General features: G+C 43.0%; 1 protein-coding gene across 4 annotated transcripts in view; it reads right to left on the minus strand.

Moving 5' to 3' along the window:
• The window catches only part of LOC126191121 (transcriptional repressor p66-alpha), an 88,598-nt gene that overhangs the window by 38,449 nt on the left and 33,788 nt on the right, over positions 1 to 16,361 (minus strand). For 3 of the 4 annotated variants that reach the window (XM_049931866.1, XM_049931867.1, XM_049931868.1), the window contains exons 7-8: positions 16,062 to 16,124; positions 5,709 to 5,804 (exon numbers count right to left, since the gene is read on the minus strand). In XM_049931866.1, coding sequence (XP_049787823.1) covers positions 5,709 to 5,804; positions 16,062 to 16,124 — 159 coding nt within the window. The remainder of the gene's footprint in view (positions 1 to 5,708; positions 5,805 to 16,061; positions 16,125 to 16,361) is intronic. The other variant, XM_049931869.1, reaches the window with a different exon arrangement.

Consider the following 16,361-nt stretch of genomic DNA (forward strand, 5'->3'; position numbering starts at 1 on the left):
CCATGCTAGTACTTGGTGCAACTTTGTCTAATTTGGCTAGCAGCCATTTCCTTGTAAATAATTGCAGTTCACTTAATTACTTACAGAACTTTGGCTTGATTCTCTTTTGTTCTGGTACTGCTTCCCTTCTATTTAGAGAAACAAAAACAGTCTGACACTTTGCCATTATGCACGATTGTGGTCAATTAAGTATCTTTTTACAGACGTAACAGTATCGATGTATGGCTAATTTAAACTCTCATTAGTGACACAATCACAGGTTGCTTTTTACCCTCACTCTCTTGTACAAAGTATAACAAGCTGTACGAATAATGATTTTTATTGTGACATAGCTTGGTAATGCCAGTTACCTAATTACTAAATGATGACATAAAGTGCTTACTTCAAAATAAAAGAAGAACACACACAGGAAAACGACTTCCTTTAAAAAATTTAATGGGCCTTTGATAGGTCTATGATCTCTGCAGTGCAGTTTTGTTGCACAGAATACGCTGATAACGTGTTTGGCAGTCTAGGGTAGGTATCTGGAAGGCAGGTAAGGAGAGCAAGATGTTGCCTTGGAGCTTGTTGTTTCAGCTGTTGAAGGACAAGGGTGTGCGTCCAGAATGACTTCTTCACTGCGCTACAGAATGAGCACCAATTTCAATGCATCAGCTGTTCGCCCACCTGTGCCAAGTGACATCTGATTGCGTGCAGGTGTGCTTGAGCTGGAACAGCCTGGCCAAGGCGATTGTTCCTAAAATGAATCTTTCAATCTGCAGCAGAGTATGTGCCAATTTGAAACTTCCCAGCAGATTAAAACTGTTTGCTGGACTGAAAGTCTAACTGTGAACCTCTTCCACCATGGACAAATCCTCTACTAACTGATCTATCCAGTCCCAAATCACAACTTTATTTCCCGCAGTACATCTCTCCTAACTTCCACACTTCATACAGCTCTTCTGCACACCTTACAGGGTTAGAACATCTGGAAATACAGTATTGCGGAGAACTGTAATAGAGACAGCCCAGAGGGTTGTTTCCAGAATAAATCTTCCAGTCTGCAAATAAGTGCACACTTCCCTAGGCTGCGGCTAAGCCAATGCTGTACAGTACCCTTTCTTCCAGGAGTGCTGTTATGCAGGATATCATCATCATCATCATCATCATCATCATTTAAGACTGATTATGCCTTTCAGCGTTCAGTCTGGAGCATAGCCCCATGCAGGATGCAGGATAACTTCCATGAAATGTGAAAGGCAGCAGGAAGTTACGCAGAAATAAAATATTCTCTCTCCCTCTCCCTCCACCCCCCCCCCCCCCCCAAATTAACACCAATATGTCTATGTAATGACGTATAGCATTTTGAGGCTTGTCACGCACGTACACATTCATAATTATTTAGGCAGCGCCAACGCTGACTTCAAAGGTATTCATGTCAAAAATAACTTTTTTAAAAAGGTCAACGAGAAAAAAGTGATACAAATCTTTGGATCAATTTTGGCACTCAAACAGCAAATTCCACGAGTATCAGCACTGTGGGGTTTACAACCTCCTAGCTTCAATAGGAGTGGAAATCAGGGCAAAAATTCGTTTTTTCAGCTGCTGCCATAGGCTGCCCTGCACAACAGGTGTGTTGTTTGGGAATATTATCGGCTGCTTTATCAATGTCCTTTTCAGGGCAGCTTACATGTCAGGGCCAAGTAAAGGTTTTACAGTACCTGACATGCAGGCTGCCCTGTGCAACAGGTATGTGGTGTTGCAGCAGTATCATCCTGCTTTACTGACCTCTTTTGCAGGGGCTACACACACACAGATAGGCATGGATGGGGGAAAGGTTATGATGGATAGAGGAGGGGACAGATAGAGAGGACGGGGGACGGGGATATGTTCAGAGAAGGGGGCAGGAGGGGATGGACAGAAACAGGGGGCAGGAGGGGATGGAGGGAGGGAAACGAGGAGAGAGAGAGAGAGAGAGAGAGAGAGAGAGAGAGAGAGAGAGAGAGAGAGAGAGATAGGGAGACGGGGGAAAAGGCAATGGACAGGGGGAAGGGGACAGCAGGAGATGGAGAGGGAGAAGGGGGTAGCAGGAAATAGGCCAGGACAAGATGGATAGGAAGACAGGGCAGGACAAGACAGATAGGCAGAGGGAGGCAGGAGGAGATGGGAAGTCAGTGAGGGAGGCACGAGGAAATGTTTAGATACAGAGGGAGGGCAGGGGGAGATAGGCAAAGAGATGGAGAAAGAGGAAGAGATAGGCAGAGATGGAGAGAGAGAGGAGGAGATAGGCAGAGATGGTGAGAGAGGAGGAGATGGGCAGAGAGAGGGGGGAGGTGGGGATGGTCAGAGACATGGGACATGGGCAAAGGGAGGTGGGGAGAACAACATCAAAAGTGGAAGGGAAAATTGACAGCGAAACATGGTTGGAAGAGATAGGCACACATACTGTGGGATCAGGAGGAGGAGGAGGAGAAGGAGGAGAAGGAGAAGAGAAAGTGAAAAGAGAGAGTTGGGAGGATGATAGGACAGACAAGAGACATGGGAGGATGAGGGTACAGAGACAAGGTGGGTAGACACACAGGGGATGGGGGAAGAGAGGTGTGCAATATATGTGCTAAACATGTATGTAAGTGAAGCTGCAGTGAGAAGTACAATCTTTGGATGGTCTGGGAAAGTCTGAAAAGCTAGTGAAGGTGCTGCAGGGTAGACGATGTGAACAACAACTGTTACGAAAAAAATTCAACATGTTGCACTGTTTCCAAAATACTTATTACTGACGTTAGCCAATCAGGTCATCCGTCGCATGTGCTAATTCAACTAGCCTGCCAAAAACAGTGTCACCAAACTTGTTCTTTGTTTGGTATCCTCAAACTGAAGAAATGTAGCTGTTGCTCACTTAACTTACATTTATCACTTCCAAAAAATGCACATTTTAACTGGTAATGAGCATTGGAACAAGCGGTAACTCATGGACCCACAAATGTTGTGCATTACAGGATTTTCGCGCATGCAAGTGCTTGAATTTGCGTGTGCAATGACCTGAATGGCGAACTTCAATGCTAAATAACTTAGAAACAGCTCAATAAACCAAATGTTTTCCTTAACAATTACTTATCGGACCAACCTTCCTAACACCATTCTTTCAAGCTTTTCAGTGTGTGTGTGTGTGTGTGTGTGTGTGTGTGTGTGTGAGAGAGAGAGAGAGAGAGAGAGAGAGAGAGTGTGGGTCACAACTTTCTAGCTCCCATACAGGGCAATTTTTTTTTTTTTTTTTAAACGCCTGCCACCTAGGCTGCCAGCACGACAGCCATTTTATGTGAGAGAAATATCTGTCTCCCTTATCCACTATTTGTTTCACAGGGGCTACATGTGCAGATGTCACGTCTGTACACACACACACACACACACACACACACACACAACAGAGGGGAGGAGGGAGGAGGGAGAGGGGGGAGAAGGCGGGGAAAGGGGGAAGAGGGGAGAGAGAGAGAGAGAGAGAGAGAGAGAGAGAGAGAGAGAGAGAGAGAGCGCACAGAGGTGTGTGTGTGTGTGTGTGTGTGTACAGGGTTGGGAAAAGATGGATGGTGATTGAGGGAGGGGGGTAAGGTAGACAGACACACGGTGCAGGAGAAGGAGATGGACAAACCAGGGAGGGAGAGGAGGAAATCTATGGAGAGGGCAGGGAGGATGAGATGGACAGAGAGAAAGGGGAGAAGGCACAATGTGCGTGTAGCACTGGCAGGCACTGCCAGGGCTACATGTGAGGATAGAGACTGCTAAGCAGAAAAAGGGTTGGGGGGGGGGGGGGAGGGGGGGGGGATTAGGGCTGAGGGGATGGACACAGACATAGAACACACATTAAATGGACCATGGCTACATGTACTGTGACGACAAGGTACCCCAACAGTCTATACAGGGTAAAAGTTATCCTCACAGTCGGGAATTCTTCGGACAGCATTCAACTGCTGTCGACTACAAAATCAAAACAATAGCTGTCAACATGGCAACAGCGAAACTGAGGTATTTCCAGAGAGACACTTATACACTCGCATCACCTGATGTGTAAAGACAGTTCACATTACTTCATTTACAATTATAAATCATAATAGGAGGGTGATTCAAATGAAAACTTCAAAAGTGCAATACTTGTTTCCAATTATGACAATGAACAAAAAACTTGCGTCATTTTTGATGTATTTTTCCTGACACTGAATGCATGTGTTCTACTGCTTTGGAAATGTGTAGACAGCTAGCCCTAAATGTGGAAAAATGTAAGTTAATGCGGATGAGTAGGAAGATCAAATCTGTAATGTTCGGATACAGTATTACTAGTGTCCTGCTTGACATAGTCAAATCGTTTAAAATATCTGGGCGTAGCGTTGCAAAGCGATATAAGGTGGAACGAGCATGTGAAAACTGCGGTAGAGAAGGCAAATGGTTGACTTCGGTATATTGGAAAAATTTTAGGAAAGAGTGGTTCACCTGTAAAGGAGACCACATACAGGGTGCTGGTGCGATCTGTACTTGAGCACTGCTGGAGTTTTTGGGATCCTTAACAGGTCGGATTGAAGGAGGACATCAAAGCAATTCAGAGAGGGGCCACTAGATTTGTTACACACATACGTGTTACAGAGATGGTTCGGGAAGTCAAATGGGAATTCCTGGAGGGAAGGCAACGATCTTTTCAAGAAACACTATTGAGAAAATTTAGAGAACCAGCATTTGAAGCTGACTGCCAACCACTTCTACTGCCATCAACATACATTGCACATAAGGACCACAAAGATAAAATACGATAAATTAGGGCTCATATGGAGGCATACAGACAGTCATTTTTGCCTAGTTCTATCTGCGAGAAGAGCAGGAAAGGAAATGAAAAGTAGTGGTATAGGGTACCCTCCGACACACACAATACTGTGGCTTGCATAGTATCAATGTAGATGTAGCTGTAGATGGTCAGAGAGGTGGAAGGAGAGGGAGAGGCAAGAGACGGTGGGAAGATGTAGTGTGGTAGTGAACAGGTGGAAAAGAAAGAGAAGGACAAGGAGATGGTCAGATTGAGGGGGAGGAAGATATTGTCCAAAACAGGGGGCAGAGTAGATCAACAAAGAAGGGGTGTGGGGAGGAGATTGAGAGACAATGAGTGGTGAGGAGGAAATGAACAGTCAGAGGTGGGTGGATGAGGTGGGCAGAGACATGGGGAGGAAGTGTTGGACACAGACGGGAAGGAGGCAATGTACGCAATGTACATGTTGAATGTGTATGCGAGTGTAGCCACGGGGAAAAGACTAGTACATAATAAACAATTAGAATGGCAGAAAAGCTCTCTGATCAGAGGGACCTTAGCATGCAACTATTTTGTAGTCAATTAAATGCACCATCTAAAACTTATGTCTCTGAAGTTTGTTGGTGGCAAAATATTATTACATTTGTAGCTTTACACATTAAACACAAGAAGAAGAAGAAGAAGAAGAAGAAAAAGGAAATAAGAAGAAAGAGAGAGAGAGAAAGGCTGCACACGAGTTTGTCACTAAATTTCTGTTATCTCTTGCAAACCCTTTGAAATATTTTGTCATACATAAATAACAGTGACTAAAGTTCAAGACTTTCTGGCTCTAATGTTTTTCCAAATCATAAACTGTATCTTACTCAATTCCTTTCTCTAATAGTTATTTGCTTAATAAGAATACCGTTTTATTATGACTACTACTTTTCTGCGATTTGCATACCTGCAGCAAAGTTTTCTCAAGCTGCTTTCTGAGGGCTAATTTTGCTGCTGCTTGCCGTTGAGCTGGTGTCTGTGTGTCCTCAACCCTTGGACGCTCCTGAAGAAATTATAAGTTAGATTTCTAAATGCTCAGTGTAATCTTAAAATTATCATAAAAATGTTACATTCTATCACAAAACATGGGACACAGTCTTCAGCAGAAATGACAATCAACTTTCTTCTTGGTCTTAAAAGTATTAACACTCTAAAGTAGTTTTCCCAAGATTATTCTAAACCTTAAGGGTAGTTAACTACCGTAAAAGTATCAATTAAAGGGCTGAGCCAGTTGCACGCGGCTGCATTGTCAAACATGGTTCTTGACTAGTGACTAGACATGTAAGGTTTCCACACAAAAATTACATATACTGCCTGGGAAAAAAAACCAACACTTCAATTAAAAAAAACTTAAATTACAAGCAGTTACAGGACACTAACCTACTATTTTATGGTAAAATATTGAATATTGTGGTAAGGTGTCATTCAGGTCTCGAACAATGGAAAAAAAGATGATCATAACAAATACAGTTAGAGACGCAGAAGAACCACGAATGAATTTGAGGAAACTCGTGAAAGTAATGCTCCTCTGTCTTTGGTTTTCTATACTTCTCAGGTCCATCTTCTCATCTTCAAATGTGTGTATTACTTCCTCTTCCACCAAACACAGCATTCAGCCTTTCAGGCATGCTCCTGATTAACGTTTCAAATTTCTATTGAGGAATCATCTCCCTTCTTTCAGGAGGTTCTCCCACAGGTCCTGTAAGACCCCCGAACAGTGTTGACGGGCACTCTTACCCAGCTGGTCTCGTATACAATCAATAGGATTCAAATCAGGACTTTGAGTAGGCCAACTCAGAGTATGTATTATTAGTCTCTGCTTCATTCATGAGCTCTTGCACAATTCTCACAACGTGCATTAGTGTAAAACTATCTCCCAATGACTCCAAAAGGATTTTCTCCACATACTGATGAGTAATATGGCTCCAAAGAACCATGAAGATGAAATTCATCCTTGCAGTCATACCGATTCCTGTCTACATCTATATCTACATCCATACTCCGCAAGCCACCTGACGGTGTGTGGCAAAGAGTACCTTGAGTACCTCTATCGGTTCTCCCTTCTATTCCCGTCTCGTATTGTTCGTGGAAAGAAGGATTGTCAGTATGCCTCTGTGTGGGCTCTAATCTCTCTGATTTTATCCTCATGGTCTCTTCGCGAGATATACGTAGGAGGGAGCAATATACTGCTTGACTCTTCGGTGAAGATATGTTCTCGAAATTTCAACAAAAGCCCATACCGAGCTACTGAGCATCTCTCCTGCAGACTCTTCCACTGGAGTTTATCCATCATCTCCGTAACGCTTTCGCGATTACTAAATGATCCTGTAACGAACCGCGCTGCTCTTCGTTGTACCTTCTCTATCTCTTCTATCAACCCTATCTGGTACGGATCCCACACTGCTGAGCAGTATTCAAGCAGCGGGCAAACAAGCGTACTGTAACCTACTTCCTTTGTTTCCGGATTGCATTTCCTTAGGATTCTTCCAATGAATCTCAGTCTGGCATCTGCTTTACCGACGATCAACATTATATGATCATTCCATTTTAAATCACTCCTAATGCGTACTCCCAGATAATTTATGGTATTAACTGCTTCCAGTTGCTGACCTGCTATTTTGTAGCTAAATGATAAAGGATCTATCTTTCTGTGTATTCGCAGCACATTACACTTGTCTACATTGAGATTCAATTGCCATTCCCTGCACCATGCGTCAATTCGCTGCAGATCCTCCTGCATTTCAGTACAATTTTCCATTGTTACAACCTCTCTATATACCACAGCATCATCCACAAAAAGCCTCAGTAAACTTCCGATGTCATCCACAAGGTCATTTATGTATATTGTGAATAGCAACCTGCGACACTCCCCTGCGGCACACCTGAAATCACTCTTACTTCGGAAGACTTCTCTCTATTGAGAATGGCATGCTGCGTTCTGTTATCTAGGAACTCTTCAATACAATCACACAATTGGTCTGATAATCCATATGCTCTTACTTTGTTCATTAAACGACTGTGGGGAACTGTATCAAACACCTTGCGGAAGTCAAGAAACACGGCATCTACCTGTGAACCCGTGTCTATAACCCTCTGAGTCTTGTGGACGAATAGCGTGAGCTGCGTTTCACATGACCGTCTTTTTCGAAACCCATGCTGATTCCTACAGAGTAGATTTCTAGTCTCCAGAAAAGTCATTATACTCGAACATAATATGTGTTCCAAAATTCTACAACTGATCGACGTTAGAGATATAGGTCTATAGTTCTGCACATCTGTTCGACGTCCCTTCTTGAAAACGGGGATGACCTGTGCCCTTTTCCAATCCTTTGGAACGCTACGCTCTTCTAGAGACCTATCGTACACCGCTGCAAGAAGGGGGGCAAGTTCCTTCGCGTACTCTGTGTAAAATCGAACTGGTATCCCATCAGGTCCAGCGGCCTTTCCTCTTTTGAGCGATTTTAATTGTTTCTCTATCCCTCTGTCGTCTATTTCGATATCTACCATTTTGTCATCTGTGCGACAATCTAGAGAAGGAACTACAGTGCAGTCTTCCTCTGTGAAACAGCTTTGGAAGAAGACATTTAGTATTTCGGCCTTTAGTCTGTCATCCTCTGTTTCAGTACCATCAGAGAATGATTCCGACAAGGTGTCCTGGATGAAATATCCACAGGGAATAGTGTTCCCCAGGCCTTCTCCTGACCCCCTCTCTACAGTCACGCAATTGCAGGCCATACCGGTAAAAACCGCTGCTCCCTTTGTTGTACTTTCCAGCCAAACTATTCCCTTGTGGAACTAGGTCGAGTCTGTGATGCTCTCTGCCGAGTTATGGGTCTGTAGCAGGTCTTCTGGATTGACAATCGGTTTTTTCGGAGAATTCTCTCACTAATATTGATCTCTTGAACTTGCTGGAGTCAACTTCATACTTCACGGGCAATAGTGGAAAAGTTGAGGGGAAATTGAAATTGAAAATAGTAATCATTTCTTGCTGCTGCTGTTCTTCTTGAAGCTGATCCTGGTTTCCTTGCGTAGTCCGTAACTACTTACAGTTCTAGAAATCTGGAATCTTCCACCAATAAGCTTTTGCAGCATGTTGAGGGCATGTTTACTCCAGAAATATGAATATGGTAATCACAGAAGGAGCCTAAAAACATGTATGACTGAAAGGGGAACAATGCAAGGTTCAACAATGTGTATTACAAGAATGGGAAAACATTACTGCCTCACATCCAGTGAAATGGTTTTCAGGTTGAATAGGAACAAACGAGTAAGGCTTATAGAACAAACAACTGACACTTCATTGTTTGCTCACGAAGCAAGGCCAACAACACAACAATAACATTCACAGTCTAAAAATATAGGATAAAGTGCTACAATTTGACTAAATAGGTAATTGATCACCATTTGTTATATGTTGCATTTTTTATGCCAATGAGTGTGTACTGATATAAGAGTTGGTGTCCCATTAGAATAGGTTTTCTCGTTGCTTGTAGTAGCTCAAAAACTAGCTAGTCTGAGATTAAAGAACTGTAGCGACACTGTGAATCATGGAACATGGAAACAACATTCATGAATATTGTTGAATAGCACCCTATGAACTGTACTTTGCTGAAACTCATTCATTGAGTACAATTGGTACATGTGTTTCTATGAATGCCTGTCAGTATATTATTTTAGTATCTGCACTGGCATGACAACGCCATGAACTGTCACCATCACTATTCTAGCCAATAATGGCTTGCTGACTCACCAAGGAGCTGAATCCCAAGAGAGGGAATGAATCTTGATCCAGCAAGAGTAACAGAGTATCAAGTACATGAAAACCACACAGCATGAGGTGAAGGTTAGGTCCACAGTAGTTCATCCTGGCCCAGCCAGGCCTACTGGCACTGGCAGGTAAACAACCAGATCAGTGGCTCTGCCCATGCCACACGCCACACATGCCCTCTGTTACAGTGCTGGGAGCTATCCTGTTGAAATACTGATGCTAGTTCCTCTGCATCAATTTCGAGGTCCACTGGTTGGGACACTAAAGCCCTCCCCCCTGTAAAGGCTCATAGGACTGAAAATGGTCCACTTCATGCCCTGACCTCTGTCCCAAAACTGGAGAGGGCACATTTCCCAGCAGTGGGATGACCACTAAAGGAGACAATGTCAATGCAGCTTGCTCTGTCGGATGGGAGGCAGATTATCGGAGTTGGGGCGATGGTTGATCCACTGACAGGAGTGGAGGTGAGGACTCCACACAAGAAAGAAGAGGACATTGGTTCAAATTGCATAGTCTCCACAGTGGGAGGTGCAGGCGCTAGACCCACTGGCAACTTATTCCTCTCTCAAAGGAAAGACCCTGAATGGTGTGGTGGGGTCAGCAGCAGGGAAGCACACTGCAGCAAGTGGATGTCTCCCACCAGCAGCACACCAAAACCGACCCCGGCATCCATCCCTGGTGAAAGCAAGAAGATCACTCCCAAAACGCAGCCCCATGAGAAAAAACAGGGTAGCGTGCAACAGTTCAAGGCACGTGAAACAGGGTGCAACGAATCCGGAAGACCTATGGTTGGTGCCCATGTCTACATAAATGTTCCATTTGATTACACCCACTAACCAGCGTCACCCAGTGCGTAGCCAGGAAACTATACAGCACCATTACAGGATGAGGTAGACACAGGTTTCTTCATTCGTGTCTTGAACACACGCACAAAGCACTCCACCTTTGAGTTAGACACTGTGTGAAACAAGGTGGTATTCAGATGCTGGATACCACTGCAAATGCAGAAGTATTCTAACAATTCCATGAAACAAATTGACAAACATTATTGGAAATGAGGATCTGAGGGGAGCCTTTAGTAGCAAAAATGACTGACAACACATGAACAGTTGCTGTCGGCGTCATGGAGGACAGCTTGGTAATGTACAGAAATTTGACAACTCATCAACCACCAGTTACCACATGCCTCCCACAAAGGGACTCGCAAAACTGATGTGTAACATGTCCCAAAGGTACTCCGGGACCAGACAAGGGGAAAACCAATACAATTTTTTCTCTCTCTTTTTTCTCTCCACAGGTCGTACAAGCCCACACGAGGTGTTTCATACTGTGACTGATCGCCAAATAGTAGACATGACGACACACCGAAACTGTCATACGAGTCATACCCCAGAGCAACACATGCATCAGCTGAAGCATCCAAGGACGCAATGCTGTAGGGACAATAACTTGACAGCGCTACTTCTCCTTGGCAAGCCGGTCGACCCCCTGGACAATGTTGTGTCAATCACATAGAAGAAAAAAGTACACCACCTGGAATCCGCTCCCAAAAGTGCGTGCTCAGAACACCCAACATGGCAACACGGACAGTAGAAACAGTTTTCCGGAAAAGCTGGTCAGTGGATGAGACCACCTACATCGTCAAAGGATAATCCAGCAAAGTTCGCTGCAAAGTGTCCCATCCAAGGAAAAAACAAGAGCCTCCTGTCGGTCAAAATCTGGGTCCAGTACCACAGGCAATCAAGATAGTGCATCCGCATTGGCATGCTGGGCCATGAACTGGTACTGAAGGTCATAAGAAAAATTACTAAGGTAAAGTGTTTACCTCAGCAAGTGATGGGCAGTGCTGTCCATGTTTGGAATGAGGGCTGAATAAGGAAACCAGTGGCCTGTGTTCTGTTATCAGCAGGAACTTCGTCTCACAAATGAAAATATTTGACACCCTTTTGTCAAAGCCAGTTAAGAAGACAGCAGATGTGTGCAGCTTTGGAAGTGAAGTTACTGTAATATTAAATCTTGCCCAAAAAGATCTAATTTCTTCTGGTTCTCTAATGCCAGCAGATTGACGATGGTTTTATGCACTTGTCCATAGCAATGAAATCATCTTTGTTGAGCACCTGACCCAAGAAATGAGCCTTTGGGAAAGAAGACTACATTTTTTCCAATATGCTATGAAGTGCTTTCTCCACCGCGTATTGGGAAACCACCTGCAGATTCCACCAGAGCTCCGTGAAGCAGTGTCCAGAGGCAACTGGAAGTATACATCACACTATTCGCTGTTCCTAAAAATACTGGTCCCCTGACAATTTTGCCAACAACTACTCCAGCTGCGGAATGGAATAGGAGCCTGTGATATATTGGACACTGATTGTCTGCTAAAATTCCCCACAAAGATGCAAGATGCTGTCTGGCTTCTGAACAACCACCAAACTGATGGCCCACTGACTTGACAAAATAGGAGAAAAAACACAGGAGTACTGTTATCTCTGCAACTCATGCTTGACCTTATCATGCATGGTGAAGGTAATAGAAAGGGGTGACAAAATTTAGGGATTGCAGACAGCTTATGGGAGACGTATGCCCAGAAATTTTCTGCCCCATGCAAGTTATTCTCGAACAGCTGGTCGTATAACTGTAGCAATTAGTCCAAATCTTGGAAGAGAACTGACAGACACTAGATGAACTTTGATAGCTATCTGGAAGCCAAAAACAGAAAAGGTGTCCAATCCAAAAATATTTTGAGCCAACGGTAAATCACCCCTTCAAAGGAGCACACTGTTTACTAAGCGAGACAACTTGATCGAGTGGCCATTGCAATGCTGGGCAGCCCAACAGGCAGTCCACATCTAAGTTAATTAGGCTTTCGGATGCTCCCATGCCCACCTGAAACTCAATCAGTTACCCACCCACTACTAACGACAGCAGAATACACTGGGACAATGTGTGTGGGGCATCAGACATATCCCCCGAGTCCAGGTAAAATGCTGCTGCCATAAGTTCACGTGATTCAGCAATCTTAGCGACTCTGGCTAAAGAAGAGTCGGGCAAGGCTGAAACCTTAGTTTGAACCTCCAGGTCAGGAATTAAGTGGACAATCACATCCATATTTAGCAAGTCACCTTATGAGCCAAAGTACTGGGGACATTCAAAATGACACTTGTGTAAGAGACCTCGCAGGTAAGTGATCCACATTACATACAACTGGCTGGGCTGCTTGTGGTGCTGGTTAAACTGCAACTATCATGCGACCACATGTGTGATGATAAAAATAGGGTGTAAGCAACCAACAAAGTTCATCAGAACCGGTATATGGCTTCAAATTTGGAACAATTTCGTATAGACCTGCACAACTGTACGCCAACAAGGCAGTGTTAATAACTGGATAGACAATATGCCTGACCTGTCAGTGCAGTAAGAACTGGAGCAGATCTTTCTGTAGCCTTGTCGAACGGTGTCAGGGCAATGGGAAAGGAGGCTTCTTTTCAGCAGGCAGCTGGTTCACTAACAGTGCAGCATGAGAGCGGATCAATTTCGCATTCCGTTTGGGCTGTGCCTGGAGCTGCTCCTGCTGCGGCTGCTACTATTGCTTCTGGAGGTGCAACTGTTCCTGCCAGCATTGCATAAATGTTGGGTCCACGGTGGCCACAATTTAACACTATAAAAAGAAAAAGAGCTTTACACGTGAAGACTATCCAATATAATCCCTTTAGTTGCTGCAATGGCGCGACAATGCTACGAACTATCACTTTTGGTACAAATGTAACTATTCTAGCCAACGGAGACCGGGGGAGTGGGGGGGGGGGGGGGGGGGGCTGAAGCTTGGGAGAGGGACTTAATCTCGACAGGTGAGTCAATTTACAGAGACAACCACGCTGGAAAGCACAACACACGCAACTGGCTCAAACAACTGAGAACTGAGTACACGATACCCTTGCCAGCTCCTCTGCATCCATCTCTTTGTCCACTGGCGCAGATACCAAAACTATTGTATGAGGAAATTTAAATTTGACCAACATAAATCATTTGAAATAAGAGTAGCAAAAACTGCAACCTCTGCTGTATCCACTCCCACATAAGAGTATTAATCCAGAATAAAAAGGAAGAAATAAAAGATGAACAGATCATCAGAGTGAAAAAAAAAGCAAACAAAGGGGACAAAATCACAGGTATGCATCGATTGTGCAGCTGAATATTTTGAAATAAGACTAAATTACCATGAACCTAATCCAACACAAGGAAACAGTTTCAAGAAGGAAATAAATAATGCACAATGTCAGAACAAATGAAGCAAGCTCCTTTCCACTCACTGATTGACTGGAGGCCAGAATGTATAAGTGAAGAGCATAAAATGTGAAGAAGATGGATGTGTAGTCACAGAAAGAGTGTAAAAGAAGATACATTAAAAGTGACAAAGAAAACAGAAGAAGAGTCAGAGTTCATTAGTTACAAAATGTGCTGAGAAGAACATAACAGTATTCACAAAGAAGCAAAACAGACAAATTTAGTAGTAACTTCAGAAACACAAGAAAACATACAGCTTTTGAAAGGCAAGTACTTATTACAGTGTCCCATCTGCAGTTACAAAGTCTTGTCTGAAGGTGAAAATTCATACTAAGTCATAAAAACCATGGGCAACCACAGCTCACTTTCGGCAATAATTCACTGCTTTCACAAAAACTAAATGGAAATTACACAAACATGGAGATACCAGTAAACCCCCAATTCTTTGACAAATCTAACTCCCATGTATAAAAAGCTTCAAAAGTCTGATTATTTTACAAGTGAGTCAATGTGTTAAATACAGGGTGTTTACACAGGCAAGGAAATAAAATTCCTGGATTTTTCCCAGATTTCCCAGTTAAAAATGCCTTTTCTCCAGGTGAAAATACCTGTTTTTCTGGGTGAAAACACACTTTCTCCCTGTTAAGTGACAGTATACCTTCCCTCGGAACTGAAACATATCAATCCTCCGAATGGTAGAGGTTTTATACGCCAACGAAGAACTTCCCAGCACTTTTTCGCCGATTGGGGGGGGGGGGGGGGGGGGGGGGGGGGGGGGACCCATGTGTTGGGAACATCTTTGATGCACAACAACAGTACACTGCATATTTTTGTATTCCAAAAGTGTAATTCGAATTCCATCAAGCACAGCACATGTTTCTGAAGCACTGAAATCGCTCATGTTATGTTATCTCACCAGCAAATGACAGCAAGTATACAGAGTATAGGACATGGGATGTAGTGTAAGCTAACAGCAACATCACTGTTCAGTAGTGTGAACACACAAATAGGAAAAGTTTATGGTTTAAATTACTATACTAACAGCATAGCTACAAGAAAAGCTACGCTTTCACATACAATATTGGTCTTTTTTAGCATATACACCAAACGCAAATGTGCTGGTAAAACTTGAAACAATGGCGTCTTGTGAGCCCAAAATTTTTCTAAGTGGCTGGCCTCAAAGTGCTCAGGTTTGAATGGGAGTCGAATGCTATGTGATTTAAGAAATTCATCACACTGTCTCACAAGTAACATAATTCATCTTGCGTAAAAGAAAATTTACTTTGAAAGTAACACTTCTCAAACCACCATTTGTAAAATTTTCCCACAACCTGTTAGAAGTTTTAGGTTCATCTGAGCAGCTGCCTGAGAGCACCAGATGACAGGTGTTACTGAGCATGCATAGCTACAATGACATAGGAGATGACGTAGGAAGCCCTTGCTTGGTGTTTCCTCTGCTCAGACATCTTTCATCGCATTTCTGTCTGGATTTTCATATTTAGTGGGATGTCATGTGACCATGTGCAACAGTGTGGCATGAGGTTTGGAGGGGATATAAAGAGTGGGCAATTGCTTTATACATCTTATCCAGATAAGGAATGAAAAATTAGAGAGCTGGCCTTGGCACAATATTCATTTCATAACTAGACGCTACAACTCTAAGTACCTTAATATTTCACTATGTGGAGACTTTAACATGGTTTTTTTTACTCTCTCCCCCACACTCGGCAATATTGTTATTCAGCATTTTCAATCAAGTTGATGTTCACACAATATGTATTAGTACATGAATTGATTTTTACACACACACACACACACACACACACACACACACACACACGCACGCACGCACGCACGCATTTCCATTGCATTTCTCAATAGAACAAAACAGGAATTGTTGATATTCAAGTTACGAAAATAATTATGTAACACTTTACAATAACAACTGGGGTCATAGCAGAAATATTGCATTGTTGTCCTATGCATGGTCTTGATGCTATTAACGGAGAATGAATTCCTCAGACCTGTTACTCAGATGTGTTTCTGTGTTTAGTAGACCTCTGATATGAGTTACCTGACAGTAAGTGGCACACAAAAGATTATCTCCATTCACGTTATTTTACTCACGCTTTTACTTTATTTTATCATCATAATCATGTTCACGACAACACTAGTTGCTGAATTCAATGAAAAAGATTTCTAACTACATACCTGTTCTTGAACTTGAGGCACTGGCGTGCTTACAGTACTTTTGTTTTCCACATTTCCGAGCAGCTTAAAATATAGTAAAAATATATGTATTTTATACCACTATTTCATAGGTAACAAAGACTTAACTAGTGAATTGAGAAACAGAAACATACACGCAAGAACTATGGCACATATATTAAATTGAACACAAAATAAATCCGGAGACATTTAATTGGCAGAAAATAAAAGAAACATGTTGTTTCCGTTTCCACACAGTACAGCACAACAAAACATGAGTAAGACAACACAAATTTAAAAATC

Source organism: Schistocerca cancellata, chromosome 6, assembly GCF_023864275.1.
Source record: "Schistocerca cancellata isolate TAMUIC-IGC-003103 chromosome 6, iqSchCanc2.1, whole genome shotgun sequence".
NCBI lineage: Eukaryota > Metazoa > Arthropoda > Insecta > Orthoptera > Acrididae > Schistocerca > Schistocerca cancellata.